The sequence below is a fragment of the Ixodes scapularis genome, unplaced genomic scaffold (genome assembly GCF_016920785.2).
Source record: "Ixodes scapularis isolate PalLabHiFi unplaced genomic scaffold, ASM1692078v2 PGA_scaffold6__148_contigs__length_123643588, whole genome shotgun sequence".
In the NCBI taxonomy this organism is placed as follows: domain Eukaryota; kingdom Metazoa; phylum Arthropoda; class Arachnida; order Ixodida; family Ixodidae; genus Ixodes; species Ixodes scapularis.
The window spans coordinates 42,317,301-42,336,543 of NW_024609881.1; the positions used below are offsets into that span (position 1 = coordinate 42,317,301).

The 19,243-nt window shown below is 39.5% G+C and overlaps 1 protein-coding gene across 1 annotated transcript in view; it reads left to right on the forward strand.

Annotated features, from left to right (window-relative positions):
- LOC8037160 (MAM and LDL-receptor class A domain-containing protein 1-like) overlaps window positions 1-19,243 on the forward strand; it is a 233,604-nt gene that overhangs the window by 197,857 nt on the left and 16,504 nt on the right. Inside the window, exons 55-60 of the mRNA XM_040210516.3 lie at window positions 897-1,030; window positions 2,313-2,421; window positions 7,729-7,797; window positions 10,499-10,693; window positions 13,439-13,570; window positions 16,082-16,231. Of these exons, the coding sequence (XP_040066450.1) occupies window positions 897-1,030; window positions 2,313-2,421; window positions 7,729-7,797; window positions 10,499-10,693; window positions 13,439-13,570; window positions 16,082-16,231 (789 nt within the window). The remainder of the gene's footprint in view (window positions 1-896; window positions 1,031-2,312; window positions 2,422-7,728; window positions 7,798-10,498; window positions 10,694-13,438; window positions 13,571-16,081; window positions 16,232-19,243) is intronic.

A 19,243-nucleotide genomic window follows, 5' to 3' on the forward strand; every position in this document is an offset into this window, starting at 1 on the left:
TCGGAAGGCGTCGTTTTCAGAATAAACTCAACTATTCACTATGTCTCCTAAGCACGTGAAGCGACAGCTTCCATTAAAAGCTGCAGAAATCGTGAGCTTGACTTCCTCCCGCTGCATGTTTAGAATAATAGATTCCGATTGCAAAAAGATAAACCCGCCTTTTTAGGCCGCAAAAACAGTCTACGCTTTGCTGTGTGCAGGAAGCTCACCAAAATGCGACGCTAGCGGTGATTATGCAATGCGAAATTTTGAGAAGACCACATCACCTGGATCAGAGAAAACAAAAAAAAAATGTCTCTACCAGTCGACGCCCATCTCAGCCTGATTTTCATTAAACAAATGTGTAAGATTGTGGGTGCTTGTCCGTATGAAATGAAATAAAGGTTACAGGAGCCCACATTAAATACCAATTAATGAATATTTGGTTTATGTTGAAATCGGCTCATTGAAAATTTTGTTTTGTATCTTTTGATCATGGTAATGCCACCCGCTCCAACGTTCGAATTTCATCACCACCGCTGAAGTCACATTCTGACGGAGTTTGATATTTTCGCGAGGCGTATTTTTTATGTACAGGCTCAAAAGCCGGGATTACCTTTGTTGACCGGGAAGTGTACATAAATATCATGCCGGACTGTTGTCCTGTAATGCACGATAAAGACCTAAGCCTAGCAGTGGTACTGCACAGGCAACATATTTTATCTATAGCTGAGAATAGGGTTCCCATTGAGGTGTGAATAACTTCCGGCTGTCTAAATAAACTAGCAACACAATTTTTCCTTGGTGCTCTTAGGGGCTTAATTACCACACACGATAAACACCCTAATATATTTAATTTAAAGTGGACAAGCAAATCTTTTACTGACATTTCTCGTGATATTTTTTCCTGCTTCAAGGCAATGCCACCATCGCTCTCCAAATTAGAGACCTATCGCAAACAGTTGTGCACAAGCAAGGAATGTCTGCACCGAAAACTAATCAATGGACATTGTTTGAACAAGACGTGAAAAGCCTCCCGTCACTCTACGCAGTAAGTAATTTTTTTTTATGTACTGCTATTGATACATTTATGGTTCTAAATCCTGAATCGTGGCCGTGCTGGAATGCCAAACGAAATTTTTCCTACGTATTAATATATCATATTTCCGCCCATAAATTATAATGGAAAAATATGTATACTACATTAGAATAAAAACATCATCTCATTACTGAAACATGTACCCAGGAAGAAAGTGAACTGAACCTAGAATATATTTAGGATTTTTGGTGTTAAAAATAAGATGCGCAAAGTATAAAAACATTAAGCCTTTATGAACTACCTAGCATACATATAAGAACATATATTTTTAATTGGTACTAAACATTTTATGAGGCAACATGTATTTTAATATGTTTATAGTATATTTGGGAATATGTTGTCGAAAGAGGTACTGTATAATGCACTTGTTCATATCACGTACATTTACTGGGTGCTTAATTGTGTCACGGATATTTTCTAGATTTGCATACCATACTAGCTGATGGGGTACTTTTGGATAGCTTGTCTTATTATAGCGCACATTATGTACATCGATATCTTGTAAACCCTGAGATGGGGAACGATAAAAAAAAACGGACCAACATTACAATATCTCAATCTCAGTGGAGATTTTGTTGTGTTCGTCTGTTTTTTTTTATCGTTCCCCATCTCAGGGCGTACAAGATGTCGATTAATTACCAGCTCGCCTGCACTCTCTCACTGCTTACATTATGTACTCTATACTATGCGGCAATCGTTTGCATAGACTGAGTGTGACAGTTTCAGAATAATGTTTCCACGCGGTCGCCCAAACTGCAATAAAGCCACAATTCCAGTGCCGCCAATATATTGTCAAATGTTCTCGAGCACGGAACATGTTTTAAAATTTGAGGACAATTAACGATTTTTAGGAAAGGGAACAAATACCATTTAAAAATATAATGACATGCGATAAGAAAGGAAGTGATAGTGGTGTTTTGGCATCAGCAGCCATGTAGTTCTTGTGCCTACATGCTTATACCTGTCGGAAACAGTGCTGGGCGTTCAAAGCAATTTGTGATGTAGACTTCTGCAAATAGCTTGCATTATATGTCATAATGCATTTTGATGCATCTAAGCTTCTCTAATGCTTTTTTAATATCGCCTACGCTATCAAAGTATTATGAGATACCTTTCCCGCTTTCAAGTGCCAGAGCTAACCTGATACTTTCGTGACACATTCTCGGAATTACGGGAAATATCGTTTCGCCATCAAGCGCATTCTGATTTTACTTGTTATCATTTTTTTTTTCAGATTCGTATTATTGGTTCTCCTGGCACGGGAAGGAAAAGCGATATTGCGATTGATGATATTGAAGTATTCTCAGGATCCTGCTCTAAGGGACCAGTGCCGCCAACCGAGGGTGAGTCTTAACGCATTCTAAAAGTTCATGCGCGTGAATGGTGTAAGTGGTTTGGGGGACTTTGACGTTTGAGCCTGTTGCACACATTATTTGAACATATCATGTAGGGCTTGCTTCTCTTGACCATTTTTAAACTTTGTTTATTTTATTATTACACAAATATTTATGTTAGGAGTCCAACTCTTCACAATAGTTAGCTTCTTAATAAATATTTTTGCGAAACGTTTTGCTTCATGGGGTGCTAGGATTAAATATGATTGTTTTATTGGAAAGACAATATTGTTATATCTATTGAGTTAGATATATTTTTAAAAGCTAGAAATAGTTTTTATACTGTTTTTTTATGCTTTTACGCGTGAGGGGAAGTTGCTTTTTTGTGCACTCAAGACAGATGTGGCACAAACTGCAGTAAGCGGTTTCTCTTGCCACTCATTTCCTGCGAACTGCGTGTTGTCAAAACTTTGCGTGCAAGGCAGGTCCTTAGCCAGTAAATTATAATATGTGGCGCTAAAGTATTTGAAAAGTTTAAAGATTGCATCTGTACGATATACCGCGCAATGGACCGTTGTAATTGAATTAAACAATGCGACATAAGAGTGCGGCTGAAGGTCATATAAGAGCCACCCTCCAAAGGTCATTGAAACTACAGGTTATTAATCCGAAATCTACTTTTCTAAATGCATAGTACAAGCTTCTGTTAGACATAGCTACTCTTTACAATAATACGACCCATTATGTCCAGCTTCATTTTTGTTAAAAGATTGTTCGCCAACAATGCATTTTTCGGTGAATAGATTAGGGCTGTAGTATACACCTCTTGATGTGTTATTTTTTGCATAATTACCGTTTTAGACGTTCGAACTATACCAAATGTGCATGTTTAATCATCCTCTTCGGCAGTAAAAATGAAAACCAATACATGGCTGAGTCTCACTTCATATACAGGGTGCTTGATGTAATACAGTGTAAACAGATTCTAAAAATATACGAGATAGGGGTTAAACGTGTTTTTATTTCATCATATCTTTATTAGGCTCGGCGGACTTTAGGTGAAGAGATAATTGCCTTTTTAAGTTGACAAATTAATTAAAATGGGAGAATTATTTTTTTAATCATTGTTTTTAGGGGTCATGCAGCAATTGCAGTATCGACAACAGCTACTATTAAAGGCCAGGGCAAGTTAAAGAATTTGCAGAGGAATAATAGTTTTATAGATATTATTTGATCAATTTTTGCGTTTTTCCGCCCCTTTTAAAAGTTGCGTTCAAAAATAGTGTTCTAAGCCCTGCGCACACTGACGCTTAAAATAACTCGTCGTGGGCAGGGCAAAATGTCGCTTCGAAGAACGTCATCGGTGGGTCCGTCGACGACAAAACTAACGGCCTCACTTATGTCGTCGGCGCACCCACCAAGGACAAGCTGCCGAGATTGTTAAATGATAGAAATGACTATTTCACTCTTCAAAGCATTATTCTGGGCAGGGCCTCAGACGCTCTTTTGAGAGCGAATTTTTTAAATCGAGCAAAAGATCGAAAGTTGATCGATTATTATTTAAAAAGAACCTTACCTTTTTGTATATTATTTTAATTGGTATAGCCTGTAATAGTATTTTTTAATCCTGCGATTGGCACATTATCCCTAAAATTAATCATTTAAAAAGTTAATCAAGAAATGTGATATAATTAGTCAGCCTAGAGCGATCAATGTTCTCTCATCTAATATCCACTGCACTGAGAGCCATACATGCATAGGGAAGACTGAACTCTTCTAACCATCACAATTACAAAAATGGGTTCGAGTCAAAATCAAACACACTGTAAAATTTTAACTGTATGGAAAATTGAATGTAAGCACATGATGAATTTCGTGATATCAAACGTTAAATGTTTGTTGTTTGGCATTACACGAGTTTTACTCCCAAAACATTAAATGAGTTATCAATACTGCTTCCTGGCTCGTCGTGTGTTCAATAAACACCCGTTTGCACGTCCAGAGAAAGCAGGTCAAAACAAAAGAATGATGATGCATGCTCATATCTTTGTGTTGTATTTTGTATAAACATGAAATCATGTCAAATATTAAGTTTCAATCTTGAGCATGCGCTCAAGGAAGAAGGTTTCGATATTATGATTGTGCACCTGGTACTCGTAAAATCGGGAAGGAGACCAATTGTCACCTTTTATGTCAGGAGTACAAATTTAGTGCTTGCTATCGGTATGAAATTTGAGTTCAACTATATCACTGCTCTTTACGGCTAACTGAAAAGGGATATTTAAAGCAGGGCATGCTTGTAAAAAGACGAGATGCCTCTCAGATGCTGTGAAGCTGAACACGAGGAAAAGGATATGGCATGTGTGATGTCCATTTGTGATATATGCCATACTATTGCTCAAACCCTGGAATTATGAACGTCGAAATTCCATATAACCAATTAATCAAACACAGTTTTACTTGGTGAATATCAGGTTCTTGTTTATTAAACGTAAAAATACCAAAACTAAAAGTAAAACTGTCGTGGTGCGCTGCACCCAGCATTCTTTTAAAAAAACATGAGTTAAAGATACATGTTACTTTTTTTTTGTTTCGTAAGAAGAGGTAAAATGTTGCAGTAATGAATGTGCAATATTTACAAGAATGATTATAACATCAGGACTTCTGAAAACAATACTGTCGCGAGAAGGAGGCCAAAAAAACACAGACACGAACTTTTCCGAAGCTCAAAGAAGTTGCAGCGTAGGATCGCCAAGAACATGAAGCGGGATGTCTGGCATATTTGCGCTCACGTTAATGGACCCCTTACATGGTATTTATATACACTATGGTTTTTATTAGTGCATGCCACATCATATAAGAGCCTAACTATCCAGAACATAATTTGTGACCCGAAATTCGTTTTATTTTCTCCGGAAAACAGCCGATTGAGAACTGGATGGTTTGAGTAGCGCTCAATATCGTCTCCGTGGTCAAGGGCCGTCATCTATGGTTTAGAGACAGCCACCAAATATAACCAAAGTCGCAGGTCATCGAAGCTAAACACTCAATATTAAACAGAGGAAAGAAATATGATACCCATTTTTTGTGGGTTCTAAAACCGCCACTATGTTGATTGAAGAAAAAAAAATTGCAGAGCCACGTGACTTCCGCCAAATATCTCCTCTATATTCCTACTTCATCTCCCGCCAAGATTCAGTTTAGGATTGGTGCACTTGCATTTTTTTTAATTGATAAAAAATATACGAGACGCTATAGCGATCTATTGATTGGGTTGTCTTCTGACGCCATAACAAATCGCCTCGCAAAATATATATATAGAGTGGTCTGTGTCAGTGTCTCTTAAAGACCAGTTGTCCGTACTATATTCGCTATGAAGATCTCCAGACAGGCTTAGGGGGTTTTCCCAGTGCGCCAAGTTCAGTATGCCGTGTGCGCGATCAATTTGGAGAACAATAATCTTCTGGTAAATTTACCCCTAAGAATGATACACCGGGCGCGGACTATAGTACGAAATACGCCATTCCCTATACTACATGGTGCTTTCGAACAAGGCGTAAAAAATTTGTATAAATAAACCACTGAACGGAGTGCACTAATAGTTTTCACGAAGATGTGTTTAGGTGATGCAATTTACCATACTAAACTTCAACGAGTGTGGGAGCTAGAAAAAAAAACTTAAGCCTACAAAATCCTGCTTTTTATGCACAGCAAGGAAAACGCCATGAACTGTCTGGTTTATGCAGATACCACATAAGCTCCCATCTGCTGAATTGAATTTCGGTTGTTCTTAAAAATCCTTAATATTTTTGCTCTATGTTGCGCTACCTGTCAGTGGCTTTAGCAACCAGATATTTTTTCGCGTTTTCCTTGTGCATTGAAAAAAAGTATATATTTGGCTTAACCCTTGGAAGTACGGGTGAATTTTGTAAAAATCGTTAAACTTAAAACTTTGTGTAGGACGGTAATAAATTTTCCAAAAGAGCTTTAAACATTTTCCACTCAATTGGTGAACTTTCATTTGTTCAAATGTGGTGGAAGAATTGCGAAACTACTGTACCACAACGCATGAAAGCTAGTCGCAAAAGGTAAACATTTCAAAGTCGAAAAATTGAATTTTTTTCTCATGAAATAACTGTGAAATTTCTTAAAATAACGGTCAGACAGCAAAATATATTACGAAAATTCAAACAGGAGGAACCGTTGTCGATCATGCCTGACCAAATTTTTTTCGGAATTTCCTTAGCTTCGATTTTGGAAGTATACTTTTATTTTCACTGCTTGGTTGCCCAGATCCCTTCATCTGGGGAAATGCTTTTAATTACGATGTCAGAGATGTATGTAGCAAAATAAAACTCTTTATTTTATATTTATCACATAGATACAACTCTAAAATTTGTGACTGCCATACTTTTTTGGTGCAAAAAGTAGGTTTACGTTATGTGCAGCGGATACACGTCAGTCATCAGATTCCAGGTTTTATAAGAACGCTATTCTTAATTATTCCGGACTATGAGGTTTACGTCCGTGGCAGAGTGGTTTCAATAATGCACCGGGACCATTTTCGGAGAATTGAAAGCTTACGAATGAAGATCGAAATTAATAAAAAATGCTTCACCTCCTCTTAGTTTCGTACTCAAATGCCCACACATTTCTTTTTTTTCATTTAGGGCACATGTTTTGCAACTGCGAAGTTCTGATCGTAATTTGTTCAAAGCGCATGCTCAACATCACACTTCCAGATAATGTTGGTGCATCTTTAGGATAATATTTTTATATTCTTCCAAGAGAGCTTCCTATCAGTCTGCTGAGCCCGAAGGTTTCAGATTGATGCCATTGTTCGTTGCACTTTATATAACGCTTCCTTGTGGGATCGCTTTGAAACCAGCACACCCCAAAGTGTTAAACGTCTTGTTAAAATCTACATTTTGATGAATGCACAACCTAAAGACACCTTTGAGAAAAGTTTTATTGCGCTCAGTTTCGTGTTTTCTAACGAATTCTTTTTCACCCGAAGGGCGCTCGGAAACACCATGTTGAACAAAGCAATCGGATGTTAATAAATTGGATATCCTCGTAATTAACTAGCAAAACTTGCAGGCAGTTTGTAGCACCGCTGAAGTTATCCAAGTGCATCATTCTTGAACGCAAACTTTTTGGCTTGGCTTCAATAAACACATGTGATAAAGTAGTTGAAATAGTATGTATGTTGCCAATGGATCTTATCTAGGTCTGCAAAAACGTATGTGTTGAAAATATTTATTGCTTTTCTATGATTACGCAAAAGAAAAAATACAATTAACCTTGTTTTTTCAGAGCCCTTAACGGGAGCTTCTTCTTCAACTGAATCAGCTGCTGCGACATCTGTGACTCCGACAGAAACAGGTATGAATTTACTAGAGTGGCTTCCACATATATTCAGGTCAAGCCATTTTTCAATATTTTTGTTCTGTAAAACCAGCTTGATTACCCAAACTATGTCTGATGTGTAATTTTTACGCGGCTGTAATATCAAAGGCACCTCATGAAGGTGCCAGAATTAGAAACTAATTCCGAAACCGCTAAAGGATTGATAACCGGTACTATACATATCGCAAAACAATTTAAAACGTTTTTAAAAGCTACATGCAAAATGTAACGATATGCAATGTTTCCTTTGTATAAAACACACGTTCTGGGCCCGTGCATCATATACTTGGCAGATATGCAAATCCGTTAGAAAGCATTACAATATGAATATCTCTGAAAGTTTTGCGAGGACAGCTAGTCTGAGTAAATATTATTTTTTAAGTGAAGTAAAGATATTATTAATTTGATTTAAAGTTTTACTTAAATGAGATTACATTGATTTAAATCAATTAACTCATTTAAAATAGTGCGTTTTGTGTCTAGATTGAGTGATCAATTCCTCCGACGAATAAAAACAATGCGAAAGAAAGAGTTATCATATATTTAAAATACTGTATAATTAAGTGCTTTTAATGAGTAAACACCGCCATTCTACACAACACAGCTTTATATTTTAGGTCAGTGAAAAAAAAATGTATTATAAAATGTACAAACACTATTTTCTTGTGTTTGCCTTTTCCTTCGCATTTTTATTTACTAAGCAATAGGACGTTACGTGACTAATGAAAGAACTAAACGGTAGAAGAAAGCAAAAAAAAAACGCTCTACTTTCCTATTTCCTTAGAAAAACAATCTTTGTGTTCGTCTTCAAGCTGATATAGATCTTGCTTGTTCAAATATTTCTTGATTTAAATAGAAAGCAAATGCACAGAGAGGGCAACGTCTGGTTACAATTCGGTTAAAAAAAAATTACAGACGATTACGCTTCTTTATATTAAGAACTTAAAACACTGCTCTTGAAATGTGTTTAAATAATTTTTAATGTATTTAAGAATATTTTCATAATTTTTAGTTTTTATTTATTTATTTATATTAATTTATATCGACAATTGCTAAGATGCTCCTGCTTATTTTTCCCCTTTCTTTTATTATCTTCATTTCTGTCTTCCGTATAATTTCTTTCGCTTCTTCCTTCCCTGCTTTATTTTTCTATTAAAACCCCAGTTGTGAGTATAGCGCTGTCCTGTCTACTTCATGTCCATGTCTGTCCTTTGCGCTTTTTAATTCTAAAGCATTATAAGACATCACAGACCTAGAAACCTTATATTCAGTTTCTTGGCTAAATTTAGCGGGTAATTTAATTGGTGTATTGGTCTGTGACGTCCCATAATGTAACGCGCGCGGCTACGACGACGGCGACGGTGACGCCGACGCCGCTATACGCTGGAACGGGCACAAGAGCTGCGCTCTAAAATAATTTTGGTATTATTTTTCAGATGTTTTATATAAATCACCATAGTAAAATCGGTTTGATTAAAATTACATTTTAAAGCTTATTATAAATCATGGCTGAAACAATTTTTTAATTTTTCAGCCTGCAGTTAGGTAATGGTTAAGTATTAAAATGCTTCATCGCATCAGAAAGTTTTCTTCTCCACAATATCGCCTTCTACTTGGATAAATAGAAGCTATGTGAAGTGTGACAAAATTATAGCTATTTCTCCAAGGAATATGTAAGACTAGCGGGTCGAACAAAATATGACAAAGAAAGTGTCGATCTTCGTGAGTTCAGAGGACCCAGGATCATTGCTGTGAGTAATGAGTTAGTGTTTCTTTGAAATTTGTTCTGGAGCGTTTCGGTAAGAATAATAGTGCATTTAATTAATATACGAAATTAAACCACACTGTAATTATACTAACAAAACACTAGGTGCAATTTTAACTTTGAACACATGCCCGTGCGTCCCGTAAGAGAAATCAAGGTGTAGTCATGATGATGATTAAGAACCTTTGTTATTTGAATCACTGCTTGGTAAAATATTTTTGTGAGTCCTTCCGTCCCGCCTAATGTAACTGAAGATCTTAACTCAAAAAGACACTTATGGGTTTGCCGGCTGTTCTATTCCAACAAAATTTATCTTGAAGCCCACAAGCAGAAAACTATATTAAGCTCCAAAGCATTCTTATTGCGCGTTTATGCACCGTTGCATTGTTTAAAAATCTCACTTGGCGTAGAATTGACTGGGCGGTGTGACTGCAGTCTGACGATTGTGTTCATGTGGTTCATTTGCTAGCAATTGTCGGGCTTAGATAAACTGTTGACATTTTTTGTACACTCTAACCCGTGACAACGTTTGGTTCTAAAGGTGTGCTTGAAATATTCACCAAACTTGCTCCTTCTCCAGAAATTTGATTGCGCACCACCTCTCCATAGCTCCTGGCCAGTTGCTTGCCGCCATGCCTGTATAATAAATGGAATTAAGCCGCATGCGTAAAATATACCACGTCAGTCACGGGATATATAGAAAGGGCTGCATTAAGATCCTCCAAAAGTTCCATCATGCTACATTTCTTTTTAGACTACTTCTTATGAACCAATGTACCAAATAAGCTTGAGCAACACTGTGTAGTATCGAAAAGGAGGAGCTATGCATATGTATATGTTGTTTTACTGTTATATCTATAGCTAACTGTTGGACATGTAATTTAAGTTCTAGGGCATTACCTTTCTTTACAGACTCTCCTAGAGATATTACAGCACCTGGAGCAGCCAGCAGTGCGCCGAGCACCACACCGGACGAGCCTTGGATAGTTCCTGCTGCAACCTGCAGTTCTGAAGAGTTTGACTGTCGAGACAACAAGCACTGCATCGCTTTGGGTCTACTTTGTGACGGGGTGCAAGACTGCCCCAACGGCCTGGATGAAAAGTGCGGTTAGTGTCACCCTTTTTTCTTTCTACTGACAAGAAGGCAGACTCATTGCTCGTGCAAGCGATTTTCTTAAACGGTGCCCCTGATATGACCAGTGAAAAATTATTGCTTAATGGGAATGTCAACGTTCTTTAAAAATAAAACGCCTTATATAGTTGGCTTAGACTTTTTCAACACAGAATGTGTTTAAATCCATGGTGTGTAGATTAATGTGCAAGAAATGTGCAACGGAAAGGTCTAAACTTTAGTTTGATTAAAATGCATTCTGTACAGCACACCACGCGGAAAGTCTATAAGAGATAGCTTGACTGAATCATGTGTCCTTGCGCGTACACATAATGTGGCACGGTAAGTATCGCTAAATACAGCGGGAAGATTTTGCGACTAAACTGACAAGGTAAAGGAAACTATCACGCTCAGATACGTTAAACTTCTCAAGATATAGCGCAACACTTGGGATCACAAACCACCATAAACACCCAGCGCAACTCCAAACACGCCGCACATTCAATACTTTCCAAATATATCCAAATGATTAAGATGCTGGTATTTGTTAAGGTAAGTAAGTATGTTTTGCGTGTGCATCAAGTTAGTTATTGCCCCGGTAGTGGAGATTTTCGGGCCGAAATTTGAGGTTTCACTTAGTTTAGGGCCTTAAAAAACTTGAAATCAATGTAGAGCCTAAGTTTAACTTCTTTTGTCAGAGGCTGCGGTACCTTGGCCCTAAGTCTCTTAACTATTCCTACAGTTCAGCTTCACTGAATGTAGTTCGGCTGTCATCTGGCATATTTGGGATCTGAAGAGGTAAATGAAAACCAGAGTTAGGCTTCATTTATGGTTGTTTGGCATTGATGTAACAACTTCGGGCCTATATTGCCAACAAGAGCAACATTGTGGCTTTATTCCGTTTAGTTTCGCTGTCATCTGGCATTTATTTTCACTCAATTTTTACACTTTGGAAATTATATAACAAGCCAGAAAAATAAAAAAATAACGCGAAAGAAGCAATCTATTTCAGTATGGGTAAGCGTGACACGCGGAGGAAAAGTATAGAGGAACACCGGAGGAAGCACTGCATTCTGTCTCCCTATTTACGTTTCTTCTCAGTGTCACGCTTTCCCTTATGAAACTATACTTAACCAATTTGGCTCCCCAGATGATCTAAAAAGACAATGTGGCAAAAACTAACGTCTTAGAGCAAGAAGAGTGGTTGTTTGGGCGAGTTGGTTTGACATCTTATACAATCTTGTGCGCAACAAAGACGAGGACAAAAGCAGAGTAGAGTAGACTAGCCCTGTTGTGTCCTCTACTCTGCTTTTGACCTCGGCTTTGTTGCGCACAAGATTGTATAAGATGTCTTAGAGCAAAACCAAATTATGCCCAAGTTAGGCGCCACTAGGATTACCAAGCTTGCTCGAAGTTTGAAGTTTGTCTCGCGTGCTACCTGGGTTAGCATCAGTTTTCTTGAGATTGTATAAGCTGGGGTCCTCTAAAAACAATAACAAATCCCTTCTACTTTTGAACAAGGAGGACCACTGGAATCGCTTTTTTGTATTATATTTACCATACATTGTGCTACCATCAATATTGTGTAGTAGAACCAATTTTATAAAATCACATTGCACTTTTTGTTAACTCCCGCTTTCTCGTTGTGTAGTTCAAATAAACGGCCGCGGATACCGAAGCACTGCACGCATCAAAAATACATACAGCCTCATTCCACAAATACCCATTTCGAGATACGACGTCATGGTGTAGCGTGGCATTCCTGAGCCACATGCCTGATACCTTAATGTTACGTCCTTGTTTCCCGTGACGTACATGTGTCACGATATGTCACTATACGTCCTATAGCGTGGCTGTAGCACTTAACGTCAAGGTGACGCATGACGCCAGGGAACACGGCGACGAATGGAGAAGAAATGATTTCGCCAAATCTTGCGGATAGGGCTTCCGACCACTTCCTACATGCAGAAAACACATATTGTGATCCACGCAGAAACCTCGCCTAAAAGGTCTGTCGCCCTACAAAACGAAATGAGTAAACGCAACCGGAAATATGGTCACTATAAACTGCAAGTCAACGAAAGTTAAACATAAACATGCATTGCTGGAAGCGCGCCGTTGGTTCGATAATAACCCGCAGCTTAAGAAACACGGAGGGTGGCCTATCGTTGTGCCGCCTTTTCCTTTAGTGAGTTCCTTCAGTGCGTACTGTTAAATCATTCCCATCGTTCCCGTTGTGTTATAACCACGATCGCACATTGGCACGGATAGTTCGCGTATTCCTGTTCTTCTGTAACATGGGCCGAAATCAACGACACGATTCGACGGAACATAATCGAGCTGCGCTAAAAGTGCCTCGTCACGGTGCCGGTCGTATTTGTGTTTCCAATCACCGGCTAGACCAATCACGCAATAAAAAACTGCGCAGGATCACGACGCATTTGCATTGCGTGATTGGTTGGATGTGATGAGAGCGATCGCATATATATATACATATATATGTATATCTATATATATATATAGTCCCTATTAGATTTCGGCTCTTCCGCTTGTACATTCAGAGGTACGAAGCTCTAGTTGAAGGTATTACTAAATAAAGCAGACTGCACCACTACACCTCGCAGGACACGCATTCTTGCTGTGTTCTGGGTGAAATTTTAGGGGTACCGCATATTCTTCGTGATTTGTAAAATGTGAAATCCAGATGGCCTTTCTGATAGCAGTTTCACTTGCGCCTGTAGGTGGTCGAAACAAGTGCGAGAAGTCCTTGGCCTTCTGTCCAAGCGGGTCACCGGACTGGTGCATGAATCGTGACTTTCTGTGCGACGGCCACAACGATTGCAGCGACGGATCCGACGAGTCTCTTTGCGGAAGTAAGTACAATGTAAAGCAGTCGAAAGCAAATCGTTGGCCTGGATTTGCCTTAAAAGTTAATAACGAGCATCACTTTTTTTTTGTTGAATTGGCGGATATCTTTTGTGGGCTACACAGATACGCAAATGTGCTTTGGGGGTACTAGCCGAAGCATTTTTTAGAGATACCAAGCAGCAGGCTTGCCATATTTGCTACATAAAAAGAAGTTTTTCTGGCTTAATCACTTTGTTAATTGAGGTGTCATAGGCACTTTGCATATATTCACCAGCCCTCTTTTTATTCTGTTATTCGCTTGAGTGGGCAAAATACCATTTAATGGATTGATAAATAAAGCCTAATTGTAACGTTTGTGTGATATATAAACAATATATGCAATATTAAATAACCTTTCCATTAGGCTCTTTTGTACTGAACCGGCATGGGTCTATGCGCTGTCAAACGCAAGTAATGCAGCGAATATATGTGCCGAAAAAAATATGTTTCGATTTTGGGGAATCGACGGACTTATTTGATTTTATTTTAAAACCAATTCAGATTGGCAGGATTTACCTAAATATTCTTTTATCTACTTGAAAGACAACTTTCACCTACTATTGCGCGGACATCTTAAAGGGATATTCCACAGGTTTTTCAGTATTCTCCCACTGAATTGAAATTTTGCTAAACTCGCCCACAAACATCGCTAAAATAGTGTCCCAAATATTAGGTAAACATATATTTTTTTTTCGCGAAGTTAATGAATTTACAGTTCTGGTACTCACCATGTTTTTCAGCCTGATTATCTACTTGCAACAACGAAAAAGTGACGTAATTGGAAGGCGGGCGTTCTCTCTTTAGACTCTAGAATCCGTTCCCAACTGATTCGAAGCAGTTTCATGGTGTCAAATGAAAGCTTTGGAAGCTCGCTCGAGTACCAGCGTTTCAGAACGGAACAAATGATTGGCATTTTTTCTCCTCGACTGCTCGCTTGACTGGCAAGCCTGCCTGCAGCTGAAGTCACGGCACTGAAAATTGCGAGTATATTTGAATGTTGTTTTTTGCATCATTTTTATTTGCCGATTTCACAATAACTATTATGAATTTTGCCATACTAAATAGCTTAACGGAAAGGGCAAAGGTTCGGTAAGCAGAAAATATAGTAATTTGAGGTTACTCAAAAAACCTGTGGAGTGCGCCTTTACTACCAAATAAAATAACAATATGACATTATGTGCATGTTTCTAATAAAAACGCACAGGCAAATTAAACGTTTGGTGATAGTTGTCTAACATAATTCCTCTGTAAGATGTCATGTTAATGGCATTGCATTACATATCCCTCTAAGAATGTTCTGGTTAGGTGTCTTTGAAAGAAAAAGCGGAATCCACAAAGCACGGACGCTATCTTAAGTGTTGTGTGTGTGTATTTTATCCATACTTGGTAAGGAACATAATTTTGTAATCGTTGGAATAGAGTTATTAGGAAGTGATTCGAAGAGTAGTTTGATCACATTAGCTAGTTCTAAAATTACTTGTAACCAATACTTCTCCCTCCCTTTCAAAAGGAACACTTGGTTTGAACAACTTTCCTATCAAGGAAGCATAAAACTAACTGTCCGACAGAATAATGGTTTTCCAAAATTGCTGTATTAAGAAGACAAGTCGTTTGTAGTTCCGTGATTCTAAAATAAAAATAGACACGGATAAAATGCTATAAAAAAACAGGCGAGCTGGAGGCAATTCATATTTGGAAAACTTCGAAAGTGCCACTTTTTGCCTCCTCTTCTCAGTCTTGAAGCTTTCAAAAACAAATATTGGAGAGTACGAAAGAACAGTCTTCAAAAAGGCAGAACCTTTTTTTTTTTTAAGTTTGATTTAATCGGAAATTTAGCGGTCACTTTTTCAAGTAATGGTAAATTTATTTTGTTCGCCTGTAATAATAGATTTCTGATCAAATATTAGTTCACATTAACGTATACCACACTGTCTTGTTCAAAACAAGTTGCGGATTCCGCTGAACAAAATACTTATTTTCAGAGTATTCTTTAAATGGTCCATTAGCTACTCTAAGTAATCTGGAGTGTATATTTTCTTACCAAGCACTCGAATAAGCCAGGGGGGGGGGGGGGGGGGGGGGAGGCTGACACACTTGGCGAATAACAAGGCTGAAAATACTGTCGACTCCCGAAAAGTCTGCATTGTGGAACAGCAAAGTGAAACGCCAAATAAAGTGCCACTATGCAGACCTTTTTTATTTTTTTTTATATCTAACCATACCTTCAGTATTTTGTCTCGCCCCAATGCTTCGATTGAAAGCTGAGGCTCCAGATGTGTCAAATTTGCGCGTATCGTATGCCTAGTACGTTTTTTCTGTTATTTTGTATTTGTTTTTGTCATAGAAGTATTCTCTAATGCGATTAACGTAAGTTCAAGAACGACATCACAACGCTTTCGAAATCACACCGGATCACGCTGTCGAGCATATTATGCATTCTCGAAATAGACCACCTGCTTTTCCACCTGTCGCGGTAGGTTGCCCTTCTTCGTTTTGTCTCAACGGAGGCCACTGCAATGTCTGGATAGATGGTGGATTCCCAACGTGCACGTGTCCAGATGACGTGTCTGGAAATCGTTGCGAGCATGTCGCTGGCAGCACGGCCGAGGAGCAACGATATTCTACAGGTAAGCAGTCACTCCTTCAAGACACGTCTTGTGCGCCATCCCGCTATAATGCCATGCTCTACTTGATTATAAAATAAGGAAGTGTGGGAGAGAAGGAGAGGAGATAGCGAGGGGACGTCAAATCACCGAACTCTGATTGGATGGATAGTGGATAGGCGCAAAGACCTGTAGTTTTTGTCTCCGCTCACTGAGCGAACGCGATGGAACGGCAGACGCTGGTTTCCGGTGTTGAAACGTGAGACACTGAGCGAGGCCCGAACGATGCACGTGTTGGCTCGGATTGCAGTGAGATATTAGCAGATATAGGCAGCTTACGTTTGCGCCAAACCACTAACCATTCCAATCAGGGTTCGAATGAGAACTTACAGGTCAACATCATATTTTGTTTTATTATTTGAAACGATCGAAAACGATGCTGGACATTATCCTCCAAATTCGAAACTTGGGAACTCAAGCAGTGTGCTTTGATGGGCTAGTTGGTTCATGACTAGATGGAACAGCGCTCGTGTTGTCCTGTTCTTTCTGTCCTATGTTCCGCGCTGTTCCATCTAGTTGGGAACTCAGTATTTGTGAAGTGAAAAAAGGAATTTCCAAAATCCGAATTTGTAGTTCCCGCGCGATCCACGCCAGTGCACTGACCTCAAAGATTGAGTTGTCCTATAACTCGAGTTTCTCTCAGACCTGCGAGCCGGCCCCTCCGGATGTACGGTGTTCGCCCGCGTCCTGCGATCAACCGCGCTTCTCCCGGGCGTGCTACCTATCGCTGTGAGCGGACGACGCTTCACTTTCGAGCTTAAAGCTCTTTTAGGGCCCCCTCAGCGATCTCAAATTCTTCCTAATAACGTGAGGTCGAAGAGAACACGTAGTGGACTTTTCTGAGCGACGTGAGGGGCCACCTTGGCCCGATTCTGAGTGAAAGGATGCCCCGGGCGGACTCACAGTCGAAACTGCGGTACAGAGGCATCAAACCCAGTTGTTTTGACTGTTCGACGGTTATCTTTTTGAGGTTTTAGAGATCGTGGGCCACTTAAAAAAGAGTTTCTTGCGATTAACCAACTAGCCGCTCATCCTCACTGCTACGTGTGCCGACTGCCGCCGTGCTTTCCGAGGAATGATAAAAAGTCCGGAGGCGGCATCACTTCAGGACTCCGATTTACGGTATTTCAAAAAGAAGGGCTGTAGTGCGCTCGCAATTGCGTTAAAAAAATGTTTTAGGAATGCTGTTTTCTAATATCATTGAAATGTTGTTTACAAATTTCTTAAATTTAATAATCGATTATATCTCACATAAAAAGAAGCGAGCCGGTGAGAAGAGGGAAGGAATAGCGCCAAAAATAAAAAGACGCGGCCAAACGTAAGGAATATATTTTTTTTTTTTGCGTTATGGTATTGTTGTGCGTGTCTATGACTTCAACTTGCATCGTTTCAAGAAAACAAAGCGACCTTTCTCCCGTCAGTGCCCCTTAACACTCTGCCGTCCCCGCACTCACGTCTGCTCTTATTCGTGTGTTATCACTGCATGCACTAGAGGAAGATAATCAACATTGTTGCAAGTAAAAACTTTTGAATGACGCAGAAGTGAAAACAAGATTTTCGCAAGGCAAACTTGGGCCCATAACGGTAACTAAAAAAAAAATGACGGTGGGAAGGCGCGACTTATTTAAAGCAGCGCAGAATATCCAAGGCTATTCTACCCAAAGAATGCGACAATTGTCAAGCATAAACTTGATTATGCACGTCCAGTGCGATATTGTTTCCTGCGACAAGAAAGTGCGTTGCGAGTTCCCGCGTCTTTTGCCCGCGATCTGCGCACGCGATATCGGCTCCCGTTGCACGTAAATTTGCAGGCTGTTTCAACGTTTTCCTCAAACTAAAAGAGCCATTTGCTGAATCTGCAGTCTGCGCTAAGTTTGTAGCGAATTCCGGCGCGTGTAACGCGTTGTGAAACGAGAAGTTGCCGCATCCGCAATCTTCGGTATCAGTTCCCGTGTCACGTGTATTGTGGCGAGAGACCCTGCGATGGTAACTAATGGTTGATACGGTTCCGCTATATCATCCCCAAAGGTAGACCAGCTCATGTTTTGAACCGTTTATCCTTTCATTTTGTGTGAGCGCCCTCAAGATATTTTAAGGTGGCAAACAAGACGGAAGAACTTTCTCTTTCGTACGGTTAGAGACTGAAGGCTAAATTGTTCGGAGAGTATCTGCTCCTTATCCAGGCATCGTTGGAAATGAATGCATAAACAACGAAGCAAGTGAATGAGATGCGTCGGGAACAACTTGCGAACGGGGAGAGAAGTGTAGTAAGTGAAAGCTTAAAAACAAATGCAGTTTGTGGCGTGTCTCGGGTGTGCCATTATCGCTCAGGACCGAATACCATTGCTGTGTCAGCCTATAAATACGCTGCGAGATAAATCACAAAGCAAGAAATGCGAAAATGGCAAGCCACGCCTTGGGCTTCCTCTGCCATCAGTGATAACATCAGAAAGAATCGCGAAAGTTCCGGGGAATTCGTGACCTCGCGTGTGCCTGACGGGAAATACAGTTCCCGTTAACTCGTACCGCTCGTATTTAGTACCTTGATACTTCTTTTACAAGTAATGACAACGGATACAACTGACAGAGCACATTCCGTTGGAAGAGAATGGCGTCATTCAGTTCAGGCTTCTGCTGTTCGGCACCATTCGTTTCCAGAAACCTGCACGGAACGCAGACGACGGTTAAGAGAATGTCGCTACTTCCAGCGACCATTTAACTACGAACTTTACTCGTATTTTCTACTTGCCAAAGCAAGTCCGTTGTGAACTCATGTATATATAAAGACGCTTCAAGGGCAACTCCGGCAAATATTTTTGATTAAATGTTGTATTACAACTGTGTTCAGCTTGGGCAGTGTCCATGAATCACAGATATATTTTTTTTCCATATTGCGTGTAGTTTTATAAATAACACGGCTCAAAGTTAGGTTTTGGTCGTCTACGACAAAACCGAAACTATCTGCTGAAGGGATGG